This window comes from Somniosus microcephalus, chromosome 22 (assembly GCF_052327205.1).
Source record: "Somniosus microcephalus isolate GS21.2 chromosome 22, FLI_Smic_1.0, whole genome shotgun sequence".
NCBI lineage: Eukaryota > Metazoa > Chordata > Chondrichthyes > Squaliformes > Somniosidae > Somniosus > Somniosus microcephalus.
In genome coordinates this window covers 58,409,468-58,424,775 of record NC_141008.1, presented here as the reverse complement: position 1 = coordinate 58,424,775, position 15,308 = coordinate 58,409,468, and the positions used below count along the sequence as shown (strand labels likewise).

The window sequence follows — 15,308 nt, the reverse complement described above, 5'->3', positions numbered from 1 at the left end:
CCTTCTCTCATTCTCTGTTAAAGATATCATGATTTGATTAAAGGATGTATTTTTTGATGGGGTGGGTGGGGGGTGGGTTTGACTAGTCCATGCAGAAGCTTGCTGACCTGTTGGGTTAATAAGAACCTGCTGCTGCTGACCATATTGAGGAGTACTTTAAGTGCCTGGGAACGTCTGGCTGGTGGCTAGACAGCTTCTATAGATAACTAGTCCTAGGATGTACATTACAAAGTGTGACCTCTTTGTGCCCCAGCACCCTCATCTCTGAGTCAGAAGGTTATTGGTAAAAGTCCCACTCCAGAGTCTTGCGCATAAAGTCTAGGCTGACACTCCCGGTGCAGTGCTGAGGGAGCGCTGCACTGTCGGAGGTGCCGTCTTTCGGATGAGAAGTTAAACTGAGGGCCCGTCTGCTCTCTCCAGTAGATGTAAAAGATCCCATGGCACTATTTTGAAGAAGAGCAGGGTGTCATAAATCGCAACTTCTACAAGGAAGTACTACTGAACGGCCAGCTGAGGGCGCCGCCCGAGGAGTATAAATACTAAGGCGTGGGCCCAGCTTGGCCAGAGACAGTCTGGAAACAGGAAGCTAGTGACTACTAACTAGACCTCCATGTTTTGTTACAAGTCGATTAAAGCCTTGCTTTATGTACAACCAAGTGCGTAGTGAGTCTTTATTACGTCACGAGGAGTTATCCCCGGTGTCCTGGCCAATATATATCCCTCAGTCAACATCACGGAAACAGATTATCTGGTCATTATCACATTGCTGTTTGTGTGAGCGTGCTGTGTGCAAATTGGCTGCCGTGTTTCCTACATTACATCAGTGACTACACTTCACAAGTACTTCATTGGCTGTAAAGCGCTTTGGGACGTCCTGAGGTCGTAAGAAGCGCTATCTATAGAAATGCAAGTCTTTCTTTCTATCTAATGATTTTAACTTTTAAAAAGAACTTGAGTCTGCCTGCAAATAGTCAGTGTAACACATTTTGCAAAAAGAAAGGAGCTATATTGGTAAGCAAGGGAAGGGATTGTATTGTAATCTTGATGTTATTGGATCTATTTGTACACTGGCATTAACAGCTGTTCAACATTGTGTTGCAAACAGTTGGCCCTTCACGACACCAGTCCATGCCGGTGTTTATTCTCCACTCGAGACTCCTCCCAATCTTCCACATCTAACTCTATCAGCATAACCCTCTATTCCCTTCTCCCTCATATGCTTATCTCGCCGCCCCTTAAATGGCTCTATACTATTCGCTTCAACCACTCCCTGTGGTAGCGAGTTCCACATTCTCACCACTCTCTGGGTGAAGAAGTTCCTAAGTGAGAGGCGGCGTGAAAGTGAGTCACTCTGGCATGTGCTTATTTTTCCTTTTTCTCACCCGCCCGGTTCCTGGGCAGTGACACCAAATGTTGCTGAACAAGACCGTGGCTAAAGGGCAGATGAGAGCAGATAGAAGTGACCCTTCCTCCAAAGCTTATCACCAGACTGATACCTGGGATGGCAGGAATGACGTATGAGGAGAGATTGGGTCGATTGGGCTTATACTCGCTGGAGTTTAGAAGAATGAGAGGGGATCTCATTGAAACTTATAAAATTCTAACAGGACTAGACAGACTAGATACAGGAAGGATGTTCGCGATGGCAGGGGAGTCCAAAACCAGGGGTCACAGTCTAAGGATAAGGGGTAAGCCATTTAGGACAGAGATGAGGAGGAATTTCTTCACCCAGAGAGTGGTGAACCTGTGGAATTCTCTACCACAGAAGGCAGTTGAGGCCAATTCATTAAATATATTCAAGAAGGAGTTAGATATATTTCTTAAGGCTAAAGGGATCAAGGGATATGGGGAGAAGGCGGGGACAGGGTACTGAGTTTGGATGATCAGCCATGATCTCATTGAATGGCGGAACAGGCTCGAGGGGCCGAATGGCCTACTCCTGCTCCTATCTTCTATGTTTCTTTCCTCCTTGGATGGGAGGGAGCTTCTGTCTGTCCCCACCCGCTTGCAACGCCATGAAGATGGAAAAACTCACTCTGTGAGGAATTGAGGGCTGCGCCCTGCTCTGTGGGGCACTGCCACGCCATCACACTGTGTTCCCATGCTGCCTCCTTTGTAAATGCAAGTTCCTGTTTCTTGATTCAGTTGGTAGCTCTGTCACCTCTGGTTCAGATGTAATCTAGGCTGCCAGGCCAGTGCAGTACTGAAGGAAGGCCACCTGGCCACCAGTACCATCTTTCAGATGAGACACTAAACACAGGTCCTATCCACCTGTTCAGGGAAACTCAAAAAGCTGGAGGGATGAGATCAAATGGGATCGAAGGGCCTTCTTCGTCTGATCCTATCTTACGATTTGTTGCTTTGTTCCTTACGATCTTTCTCATCCATTTGTTTCCAGACTTTGAAAAGGAAAGAGAAAGAATATGAGCATGAGATGGAGCGCCTTGCAAGAGAGAAAATTGCCACCCAGCAACGATTAGCAGATCTGAAGAATGAACTGAGCCAATGGATGGATATTCTTGAAGTGGATCGCATCCTCCGCCAAACCGTGCAACCGGAGGACGACCAGGCTTCTACCTCAACCGCATCCGGTAAGACTTAGAATCATAGAACAGCGCAGCACAGAAGGAGGCCGTTCGGCCCATCGAGTTTGCGCAGGGCTTGCAAAGCAGTTAACAGAAACTTTGTTTCCTGTCTAAGTCGCTCCACCGAGCAATTTGATTATAACCAGTTCGTTACCAGACCGGCTATTGAGGAACCTGATACAACATGCCTGCAATTTCTAGTGCTTGAAATTTGGTGAGGAGAGTTTCCTCGTGGTGTGTTATACAGCAGTGCTACTAAATTCTTCTGGCAAGGGCTGGTGATTTGATGAATAGCCACTCTCAGAAATGCTGCAACCTGTTTCACTATGGAGTGACAGTATATGGTTTGCATCTGCCGTTCCCTACAATGTCAGTTCCTGGTGGTAAATTCCATGCTCCCAGATGGAAAGTCGTTCTTTGAGGGAGTGCAGGTTGGAGACGGGGCTGTAACATTGTAGGCCCAATTCTCCAAATGTTCTTCCTACTGGAGTGCAGGAACAAGGAATTTACCTTCTAACTTTAGCCATGATGCTCCCTCCTATCTCTGTAATCTCCTCCAGCCCCCACCCCCAAGATATCTGCGCTCCTCTAATTCTGGCCTCTTGAGCATCCCTGATTATAATTGTTCAACCATTGGTGGCCGTGCCTTCAGCTGCCTGGGCCCGAAGCTCTCGAATTCTCTCCCTAAACCTCTCTACCTCTCTTTCCTCCTTTAAGACATTCCTTAAAACCTACCTCGTTGATCTGCCCTAACTTCTCCTTATGTGGCTCGGTGTCAAACTTTTTGTCTTATAACACTCATTGGGGAGCACCTTGGGTCATTTACTACTTTAAAGGCGCTATATAAATACAAGTTGCTGTTGTTGTGGGCAGAAGCTAAAAACTTCCTCGCAGCAAGAGGAAAAATAACCTACCAGTCCCATTTAAATAAAGCCCTTTCACTTATTGTATGGAATCTGGGACAGTCTTTACATAGAACAGCACAGAGCGGGCCATTCGGTTCAACTGGCCTATGCAGATTTTTATACTTCGCACGAGCCTCCTCCCACCCTACTTCATCTAACCCTATCTGCATATCCTTCTAGCCTTGGTTTCCAATAACATTCCCTTCCCTTTTCCTGACGAGTGTTAACACTGAATTGCAGCTCAAGCAATATCCCACAGTCGAACAGGCCACAAAGGGAAGCCAAGTGGCGAATGGAGCAGCAGGTCCACTGAGGGCCACGGTCAAAGGGGAGGCAGGTGACCGGTGGCTCCTGCACACTGCTCGGAGACAGAGACTGTTTTGGCTCTTGCAGCCATTTCCCAAAAAACTGAATATTATGAATCTGGTTTTCCAACACGGCATTGAAACGTATAAAAATTCTGGGCGGGGTAGATGCTGAGAGGCCGTTGACCCCAGCTGGCGAGTCTAGAACCAGGGGTCATAGTCGCAGGATAAGGGGTCGGCCATTTAGGACTGAGATGAGGAGAAGTTTCTTCACTGAGGGTTGTGAATCTTTGGAATTCTCTACTTGAGGCGGGTGGATGCATGCTCAGTCGATGAGTATATTCAAGACTGAGATCAATAGATTTTTGGACGCTAAGGGAATCGAGGGATATGGGGATAGTGCGGGAAGGTGGAGTTGAGGTAGAAGATCAGCCATGATCTTATAAGAACATAAGAAATAGGAGCAGGAGTCGGCCAATCGGCCCCTCGAGCCTGCTCCACCATTCAATAAGATCATGGCTGATCTGATCCTAACCTCAAATCTACTATCACTCTACATCCCACCCGAACCCTGGGAGAGGCGAAAAACCAGATAAAAAACCCAATGGCCAATTTGGGAGAAAAAATCTGGGAAATTCCTCTCCGACCCATCTAGGCGATCGAAACTCGTCCAGGAGATCACTCTGTCCCTATATTTTCTACAGTACTTACCTTCTGTAAAAGGTGATCTCCATCCCAGCCAGGAACAGGAATAGAACCATCTCCTGAAATCTAACACAGAATTAGAGCACAAGAAGTAGGAGCAAAACCAGGCTTCACGGCCCCTGGGCCCGCTCCGCTACCCACAGGGCCATGACCGTTCCGAACCTAGACTCATGTCCAATTTCCTGCCCGCTCCCCGTAACCCCTAATTCCCTTTACTTCTAAGAAACTGTCTATTTCTGTTTTAAATTTATTTAATGATGTAGCTTCCACCGCTTTCTGGGGCAGCAAATTCCACAGACCTACTACCCTCTGAGTGAAGAAGTTTCTCCTCATCTCAGTTTTGAAAGAGCAGCCCCTTATTCTAAGATTATGCCCCCTAGTTCTAGTTTCACCCATCATTGGGAACATCCTCACCGCATCCACCCGATCAAGCCCCTTCACAATCTTGTATGTTTCAATAAGATCGCCTCTCATTCTTCTGAACTCCAATGAGTAGAGTCCCAATCTACTCAACCTCTCCTCATATGTCCAGCCCCTCATCCCCGGGATTAACCGAGTGAACCTTCTTTGTACTGACTCGAGAGCAAGTATGTCTTTTAAGTATGGACACCAAAACTGTATGCAGTATTCCAGGTGCGGTCTCACCAATACCTTGTACAACTGCAACAATACCTCCCTATTGAATGGCGGAGCAGGCTTGAGGGGCCGAATGGCCTAGTCCTGCTCCTGTTTCTTATGTTCTTATCTTATGACCCAATACATGGATTAGATTTGGGCCCTCTTGGTGAGGATCAAAGATCACTTCATTTAAAAAATAAAAAAAAATCCCACAGGTGGACCTTGAGAGACGGTGGGGAGGGGGCAGAAGAGTAGAAATCATGAGATGGCAGGGAGAGCGGAACTGCCCTGATTCTGTAAATATAGCACAGCTGGATTTCTCCGTTTTAATGGCATGTTGTGCCTTTTGTGGAGATCGTCATGACAACCAGCTTGGATGACTAGAAAACAGTGGAAGATTTGTAAATGAGTTTTCTGAAAGGTTATTAGTATATTGTGGTGCAATTGTGCAACTCTTGTTTGCTAACAGGGTAGAGAAATATTTGCAGCTCCGTTTAAAATGGAAAGCATGGCTCTGAGATTTATTTATGGATTGCCTATATATTACATAAAATAATTGTGCTCCATCTGTCTGTTTTCATTATCAAATCTTGGAAGTAAATTATTATTCCTCAAGTTTGATTTCATACTTAATAATCAGTAATTGTGTAGTGGATATTTTTTTACATTTCTCTCCCCCCCCCCCCCCCCCCCCCCCCGCACTCTCCCTGAAGGTTCTAACTCACGACGATCGGGTCCAGTGTCCGCAGGGCGATTTGGTGGGTGAGATAACACAGCCGCTTCCGCTCCTGGGCCGTGGCTGATGTCCGTCCACACTGGCATACTTTCTAGAGGTGGAACACTGCCCTCTTTCCCTAACCCCCCCCCCAGCCCACCCCACTTCCCCTCCCCACTCTGCGCCGAGTTACCTCTTCTCAGTTGCCGAGCCTCGGATTAGGGAGGTAGAAACCGCTGCTGTTCCTGATCGTTACCCGGTGACCCGCTGCTTAAAAAGTGCATGCCAGGCGAGGACAACATCAACATAATAAAACGTCCCAAGGCGCTTCACAGGAGCGTTATCGAACAAAAAAATTGACGCAGAGGCATATAAGGAAATGTTAGGGCAGATGAACAGAAACTTGGTCGAAGAGGTAGATTTTAAGGAGCGTCTTAAAGGAGGAAAGAGAGGTGGAGAGGCGCGAGATTTAGGGAGGGAATTCCGGAGCTTAGGACCCAGGCAGCGGAAGGCACGGCCGCCAGTGGTGGAGTGATTAAAAATCGGGGATGCTCAAAAGGGCAGAATAGGTGAAGCGTAGAGGTCCAGGGGGAATTAAAGGGTGGCGTGCCACAGTGTGGCATAGTCTCATGACACTTATGTATCTACAGCCTCTCGCCTGAAGAATGATCACTTGGCCGAGGTACCAGCCAGCAACTGGTGCACTCCAGCAATAGTCAATGCCTTCAGGGGAGGAGGGTTGAAAGTTGGGGTGGGGATTAGTGGGGAAACGAGCTTTTCCTCTTGACGAAAATGTGCCGCTTTAACCATTTGTCTCTTTTTTTTATCTATCCATTTCAGAGGGTGAAGACAATATCGACGATGATATTGATGATATGAGGCCTATTAACTCTCTACCAAAAACCCCTCACCGCTCGCACCGTGAGTTGCTCAAGGCCGTTTCTTCTCCTGCTATTACTCACCAGTCATCGATGCTGCCTCAGCGTCTGTCTGTCCAGCAGAAGCAGCCTCTAAACCAAGCACAAGTGCAAATCCAGCCCCAGGCTTTAGTTCAGTCTCCGACGATAGTGCCGGCACAGACTCACATCGTGACCGCGTCGACGTTGCAGCCAACGGTTATTGCCCACGCTGCCCCTGCTTCGCACGCGTCGGTGATTCACACAGCTGTCAATCACGTGATTCAGGCTTCTCAAGCAAAACACATTGCCCATATTGCACCTGCGACCTCCAGCTCTGTCCAGCTGACCGCTGCTGCTCAGCCTATCGGCCACATCACTGTGCACCCAGCCACCTTAAGCCATATGGCTCACCTTGGTCAGCAGCTGCCCACTATCTACCCACAGCCAATGACAGTGAACCAGCCGGTCGTGAGCCACCTCACCCACACCATCACCCACCAGCAAGTGAACGGCACCACACCCGTCGGCCAACAAGCCGTTGTGACAAAGCAGGCTGTGGGCCCTCAAGTCGTGCACCAGCAGATAGTGGGCCAGACGGTCCTGAACCCTGTCACCATGGTGACCATGCCATCGTTTCCCGTGAGCACTTTGAAGCTAGCCTGAACTTGAGGAGCGCAGAGGCCCCCCTGAGAAAGCAGTAATTTAAACAACCATTTTCCTTGGTTCTCCAATACATTCCTGACAACAAGTTACAGGCAAGAAGACATCGAACGGAAAGGGTTGGCACAGTAAAAAAAAACATCCAACACGTCGCCAAGCTGGCAGTGGGAAAGGAGTACGCACTGCGCAAAACAAACTGCTTATCAGAGCAACCTGAATGACAGATGTCCTTAGTGACCTTTGTGTGTGTGTGTGTGTGTGTGTGTGTGTGTGTGTGTGTGTTTGTAATTGGTGAATTTAAAAAGGTGTTAGCAAAACTTTTATTTTATTTTTCCTCCCTTCCCCGCCCCTTCATGTGCTGCTTCTCTCCAGGAAATAATTGCTGGACAGATGTCACCGTGATCAGACAAGAGGGTTTAAGAAAAGAGAGAGAGAGAGTGAGAGAAATTATGCAAACGAAGGCCTTGGTGGAGTTGAACTTCACCGGATAGTGTTGATATACCAAGTTAAATTAATGGAGACAAGATGATAATCATGCCCTTGAGTTTGCGTGTGTGTATGTGAATCGAAACACAGTGGTCTGCTGGACCAGGCCTGGAGGTATTGCAGGAGGCCCAAGACACAACCAAAGGTGTCTGTCCCCAGCTTTTTGAATTTTTTTTTTGTTTAAAAATTTACTTTGTGAGGACCAATACAAACAAAAAATCAAACTTAATTGTTGTGGTCTATAATTTAAATGCACCTTTTGGAAAGGTCATTGATTGGCTGCAACAATGACAACAAAAATCAAACCCCACACATGCTGTAACCGACGATAAGAGGTCGTGGGGAAGGTGAATAGACATTGGCTGGGGGAGGGGAGGGGAGGAGAGGAGGCATTAATGATGTGCTGCAGTCCTGTTTGTAGCTGTGTCTGTTGGACTGAGTGGCTTTCTGAGCTTAAAGTGAGTTTAAGTGTATGAATTGTCTAAGGCTGACATCACGTGTATTATAAAGGCAGTGTCTGTCATATGGGGACCTTTTTAAAAAAAAAAAAAAATAATAATAATAATTTTTTGCAATAAAGTTTTCTGCTTTCTTTGATTTAGGCTCAGAATGGGTCTGATTGATAAACCATTATAAATGGATCTGATTCATGAACCATGAGGCTCAGGCTGAGGTAGCCCCCCCCTCGCCAGAAGATCCTGCCTTGACGAGGTCTCCATGCATAAGTACCACGGGGTATATTTTGACTCTGCACGTATTGTTTAAGAAAAATTCCGTAACCAAACTGGAGAGGTTTCAAACAAGGCTTCGATTTACTTTGCCCCTACAGCAAAGTATACCCCCTTAATTTTGTTTATCAAATGTAAATAGATGTCTCAGGTATTTTCAGTGTGGTTCCAATCATGAGTTTCTCAGACAATTATTTTGTTCCTTTTTAAAAACAAAATCATGGTGAAACTAGTGCCGTACACTAACCTAGTCTAAGAATGCAGTGTAAAAGTTTAAAACCAGAGTCGGTTTCCCTCAAAATGAATCTTCTCCGAGCAACCCAAATCGTGAGCCCATAATATTCTATTAATTCCGACGTTGGCTGATTTCAGTTGTTAACTCTGGCAAATGGGATCGTAATAGTGTTGAGGGAAGTTCCAAGTGGTAGGATTAGTGCTGCGACAGCCTCGATACCGTGATCAGCTTTTCTGATGCTAACTCCGGCCCAGCTACTGGTGTTTAGTTCCTTTTTCTGTAAGCAGAATGTCGTGTAGCAGATGCTTCATTTTACTTTTAAGTGCAGCATTTGCTCCAGTCCGTCACTGAATTGTTAGGAATATTAAAAGCCAGAATGGGATTCTATACTTGCGGTGCAGGTTATTAATGCATTAGTAGACCAAAACCATTACATTGCCTCAGAACCCCACCGTTTGCTTGTATAAAATGGTGATTTTTAATATATATATACATTATTTTATATATATATATACTCATTTATATATGTATATACATACACATATAATGTATGTGTGTATATAATATATGTAATATACATTTTGTGTACCTTTTTTAATTCCAGGGCATCTCTATTCACATTAACACCACAGGTTTGTATAGAAATGGTTTTCAGAATTATTTTTTTCCCAACGCCTTTATATTATACACAGGATAACCACTTACTGGTGTGTTACAAGGTAGTGATGCAGCAAGGGGTTCAAATGAAATAATGAGTCCGAGAGTGAACCAGCATGGCTTATTTCTGTTCTCTGCACCCCTTGCTGTGGCAGTGCATTGTAATATATAAAAGACGCGTTGTTTTTCCGGCCTCATCCAGTCAGATTAAAGTACATATTTCTGCTTGGGCATGTGGCACAGCACTTTGGATCACGTGATGTGCTCCTGAGTGTTTTCTGCCCAGCGACAGCGTTCAGTTCTGACATCGCCATTTGTTTTTTTTTACTCTGTGTGTTTTCCTCCCTTTCTGTTCTCCTTCTAGCCCCCTACCCCAGGATGCACATGGTTCCTGTGGTTGGCTGTTCCAACTGCGGGAGAATCACAGCCCAGCCCAATTCTTCCCTCACCTTAACGACCACACGCTATTGAGAGTCACCGGCTAACAATCAGGAGAGGGAATCCTGGCTGATTTTGGTTTTGTTTTGCCTCCCTAATCGAGGGGACTGGGGCACAATGTGGGGATCAAACCTGGGACCTTCAAACATGGTCTGCTGGCTCTTTACCACACCAGAGATTGCACTTAACCCACTAAACCTTTGGTGGAGCAAGCCATCACTTTTTTCTTAATCAGCATTTGAGTGTTGCAGTTTTTGCGCATACCCAAATCTCTGCATGCATTGGCGAGCCTTTCTTATCTATAATGCTATTGCTCTTGAATTACAACCCCACTGAAATAATACACATACTATATTGTAGTAAGAAACAGAAACATAGAAGATAGGAGCAGGAGTAGGCCATTCGGCCCCTCGAGCCTGTTCCGCCATTCAATGAGATCATGGCTGATCATCCAAACTCAGTACCCTGTCCATGCCTTCTCCCCATATCCCTTGATCCCTTTAGCCTTAAGAAATATATCTAACTCCTTCTTGAATATATTTAATGAATTGGCCTCAACTGTCTTCTGTGGTAGAGAATTCCACAGGTTCACCACTCTCTGGGTGAAGAAATTCCTCCTCATCTCTGTCCTAAATGGCTTACCCCTTATCTTTAGACTGTGACCCCTGGTTCTGGACTCCCCCGCCATCGGGAACATCCTTCCTGCATCTAGTCTGTCTAGTCCTGTTAGAATTTTATAAGTTTCAATGAGATCCCCTCTCATTCTTCTAAACTCCAGCGAATATAAGCCCAATCGACCCAATCTCTCCTCATACGTCATTTCTGCCATCCCAGGTATCAGTCTGGTGAATCTTCGCTGCACTCCCTCCATGGCAAGAACATCCTGATTCGCTGAATTTTTGACCCTGATTCCTGGGAATGGACTTGGTGCTGGGGTACACTGCAGTGCTCACCTGCTGTTATCAGTGTTTAATGGCCAGCAACTGGGCTACTGTTTTCTAAACAGCTGGCGTCATCCGTGGCTCAGTGGGCGGCACCCTCGCCTCCGAGTCAGAAGGTTGTGGGTTCAAGTCCCACTCCAGAGACTTGAGCACATAAATCTAGGCTGACAGTCCAGTGCAGTTCTGAGGGAGTGCTGCACTGTCGGAGGTGCCATCTTTCGGATGAGACGTTAAACCGGCCCCGCCCGCTCGCTCAGGTAAATGGAAAAGATCCCGTTATCGCTGGTGTCCTGGCCAATATTTATCCCTCAATCAACATCACTGAAAACAGATTATCTGGTCATTATCACGTTGCTGTTTGTGGGAGCTTGCTGTGCACAAATTGTTTCCCACATTACAACAGCGACTACACCTCAAAAAGTACTTAATTGGCTGTAAAGCACTTTGGGACATCCGGTAGTCATGAAAGGCGCCATATAAATGCAAGTTTTTCTTTAAATATTTTTATAATAAAATGTGGAGATATTCTGAACTGAAGAAACCATTTGCAAACTTGCCGGTTATTTTTTTCTTAATTGACACAGACCGAGTACCCTCGAGATTGTACCTGTGGCTGGCTGTTCAACTGTGAGGAGAGCAGTCTGATAAAACACAGCTCAAATAAAAGTAATGAAACTTTTCTTTGACTGTTTAATACAAGGCTATATGGATACAAGATGCCTTGTGTGTGTGTGTTATATAAATTTATTGTATGTCCGTGTTGTTAATGTTGAAAGGCACTTGTGTGGTTAGCTTTCTGTAAATCTCCAGGGCATTAAAAATGAACCCTTCAGGGACTAAAGACTGTCATTATTTTCAGGGAGATTAATAATCCCCCCCTCCCCACCCCCCACTCCTACAATTGAAATTTAAAATAATAATTAACTTCTGTCCTGGGTTAGCAGATCCCAGCCACAGGCAACATTGGGGGAGGGGGAAAATGAGCCTGGGTTCCCAGCCCTGATCGCCATCCAGCACCTCGTACTCTAGAGTGTGGTTTGTGCATGTGTCTGTGAGGATAGGATCCAGTTCAGCTGTGATGTCTCCATGGTCTGATAGTCTGCTGGTGCTTGCTGTCTAGACTCTCTCACATGAGGAAGGGCTCCTTGGCCGGGGTACTGAAGGGCACCCAACATGCCCCTCCCCCCCACCCCCGAACAATACCCAACAAGAGGCGGCACCCTTGAGAGAGGAGACTGAAATCAGAGAGGGTGGAAGAATTGAGTTTTATCAAACCCAGTGAGTGGGTGGGGAAATAAAAATTCCACTGGTCCCTTATGCAGCAATATTGTAATGGGCTGGTGAAGATTTCCTCAGTCTGGCAGTTAGTGAAATTATAAATACTTGCTTCACAAATGCATTTATGATCTCAGTACACTTTTTTTTAAACCTCAAACAAAAAGTAAATAGATCATACGGGCATGACCGTTCTCCCTATTGCCTGAGGGGGCAGATGAAACATTTGAATCTGTAGTTTGTACTGTCCTGATTGCAATGGGGAAAAAAATCCAATGAAATGTTCTTCTCTTGTAGAGACACTTAAAACAAAAGATTAATTGTGTTAATCCATTAAAGGAGGGTAGCGAGGAGACTGTTTAATAACAGCTATATCCCAAAAAGTTGTGTAAACTGGGCTGTAGCTACAAAAACTTACCGTTCAGTGTAAAAGGAGCTCCGTTTCTATTCATTTTTTAAAACTTTTTTTTACCTAAATGGGACACCTTGGTGCTGTCCCGATTCATGTGTCCTGTGCCTGTATTTGGGTAAGTGGTGTTAACGCCCCTTATAGAGAAAGAGCACGCACTTACCATCGGGCAAACAGAAACACCAGCTGCTTCTGTTTTTTTGCACTAAGAACCGTGTTTGGAGGCATCTTCTCCTGAAGTGCTGGTCTCGCGCAGCCTGGCTGCAGCCCGCAAATTATAAATGCGCCAGAATTTACTAAGGGGACCGTCGGCCGGGGAAGACCTGTTGATTTTTTTTTTGAACCGGTGTTGTAGCCGGTTGCGATTCGGGAGCCGTCGCAGCAAGGGCAGGGGGCAGGTCTCGCACTGTATAAAAAAACAGCTTCTACCAGTGGGGGGGTTGCTCAGTAACTTGATTCGGAGATTGTTGAGCATGGTGATTGGGGGAGGTTACATGCACATCAGACACCAGGCTAACCAAAAAAAAACCCAACTTGACTGGGTCTCTATCTGAAATAAAAGAAAGCAGAATAATTTCCCCCATTAGAGAGACATTACTTTTCTATTATTAATGTTTATGGTGAATGCCTTCACTGTGCATCAGCTTTTGTTTAAAATATTGAGGGGAAAAATTGTTTAAAAAAAAATCTTTTCTGTGAAGATTTTTGAAGTGTTTGAATGGACCAGGTGTGTGAAAAATATTAGTGGATTTTTGTATATAATGTATTTTTACTATTTAGCTGTAATATAATGGCTTTCATTCAAAAAAAATCTCAGTATCAATGTGTATAATATCCTCATATCCATCTATCAAGCAAGATGCACTTGCCGAAGATACTATAAAATAAAGATACACCTGCACTGACCTTCCATCTGCTTTTTTTGCTTCATTTCTGTTATGTGTGGATGTACATTGGAATTTTTGTTCGAGGTTGGGCTTCTGTGATTTTTCCTCCACCTCCCCCAGTTCTGTTCAGTTTTCTCTCACCCTGAAGGCACTGGGTCCTTGCTGGTGCCCTCACTTGTATGGTATGGTGTGGCGGGGGTGGAGCGGAGAATTGCTCTGGTCACTAAATCTAGTGACATTGTAAGCGAGTGCCTGGAGATGAGTGTGTTTAGGATTCCGCTATAGAGATACCGACCGGAGGAAATCTTCACCAATGCATTTACAACACCAACAACAGCGGCTTGCTTTTACACGGCGCCTTTAACGTAGTAAAACATCCCAGGGCGCTTCACGGGAGCGTTACCGAACAGAATTTGACACCGATCCACATAAGGTAGGGCAGATCTTGGTCAAAGAGGTAGATTCTAAGGAGCGTCTTTAAAGGAGGAAATAGAGGTAGCGAGACAGAGAGGTTCAGGCAGGGAATTCCAGAGCTAGACCTGCACTGTTGCTAGACCCCGGGCAGATTTTATGATGTAGTGCATTCGGCGGCAAGCTTTGTAAGCCAGGAGCGCCAATTGGCATATTGTGTGCCAGCTTCACACTGCCTGATTTGCCTACCCATTGGGCAGGATTTTCATTGGGCCATGGAGGCGGGTTAAAATCCCAAAATCGGGTTGCACGAACCCATCCCGCCCCCAAACCGCCTCCATGCCAGTTTCAAAGGAGGCGGGTACCCGACCCGCGCTGGGAGCTGCCTCCCCGAGGCGGGAAGGGGATTAGTGCCAAATAACTGCATGTTAACAGGTAATTAACAGACAGTTTTTAGCCTAATCCCTATTTTCATTCTTGAAGTGTGGGATTCCCAACGGCTCCAAACCATGCCAAGTTAGCGAGGCGGGCTGAAGGGCTTGGAGGGGTCGAGATGTCCGGTGTTCAGGTGAGTGATGTGTGCATGAGTGCAGAGGTAAGTGTGTTTGGTGTGTGTAAAGTGTTTAAAAGAAGTTTTACTTACCTTTACAGCCTTCCTTCAGGTCTCGGGAGTCCCTCATCTCACCGGCACAGAAAGCAGAATGTCCGCGAGCTGTCAAAAATTGCAGCATTCAGCTTTCTGTTCCGGGGAGATCTCTAAATCATCCTGAAAGGAAGGAATTAACTTAGAGTACAGATTGTCAGTGTTTGACAGCTTCAAAAGGACTTGACAGATGAAATATCAATCTGTGACGTCACCTGTTGCCGGGTGGCCCTTAATTGGCCTGCTGCGCCCGCTGGGCGGGCTCAACAAGGTCAATCAAGTCAAAATCACATGGGTTGGCTACAACTCGATGGAGGCGGGACTACAACCCCGAAAGTTGTAGTCCCGCCTCCTACCCGCTTCCTCAATGAAAATCCAGCCCATTGACTTTGGGTGCAAAATCGAGCGGGCTGCTAAACTGCCGCTCTCACCTCGGGATAGCCCCTATAGTGCTTCCGGTGTTTACGGTTTTCTGCACTGTAATATCTGTGGCTGGTAGCTCTGGCTTTTGGATGTAAGCCGATGTAAATTTATATTCATGCCAACATTGGGGGTTAGACCAGTTTCCCTCTTTTTACACCTGGTGTCCGTGTCGACCACTGCCAGCTCGGATATACCGTGTTTTAGATATGGAGTAAAGTTCCTTCTACCCTGCCCCAACAACATGCCTCGATCTAGTTGCTCAGAAAATCGTTCCCCCCCCCCCCCACTGTAGCAGTGTGACATGCCCATTTCCCACATCAGCTCTCAATTGAATTGACAATTTAAGCTAAATTATAAGGAAATTGTTATTGTGGGATCCACAC

The 15,308-nt window shown here is 46.0% G+C and overlaps 1 protein-coding gene across 1 annotated transcript in view; it reads left to right on the top strand.

The window, feature by feature from the left end:
* The window catches only part of mnta (MAX network transcriptional repressor a), a 150,233-nt gene extending 136,766 nt beyond the window's left edge, over positions 1-13,467 (top strand). The window contains exons 5-6 of the mRNA XM_085964843.1: positions 2,399-2,591; positions 6,674-13,467. Coding sequence (XP_085820969.1) covers positions 2,399-2,591; positions 6,674-7,395 — 915 coding nt within the window. The 3' untranslated portion in view covers positions 7,396-13,467. The remainder of the gene's footprint in view (positions 1-2,398; positions 2,592-6,673) is intronic.
* The last annotated feature ends 1,841 nt before the right edge of the window (positions 13,468-15,308 follow it).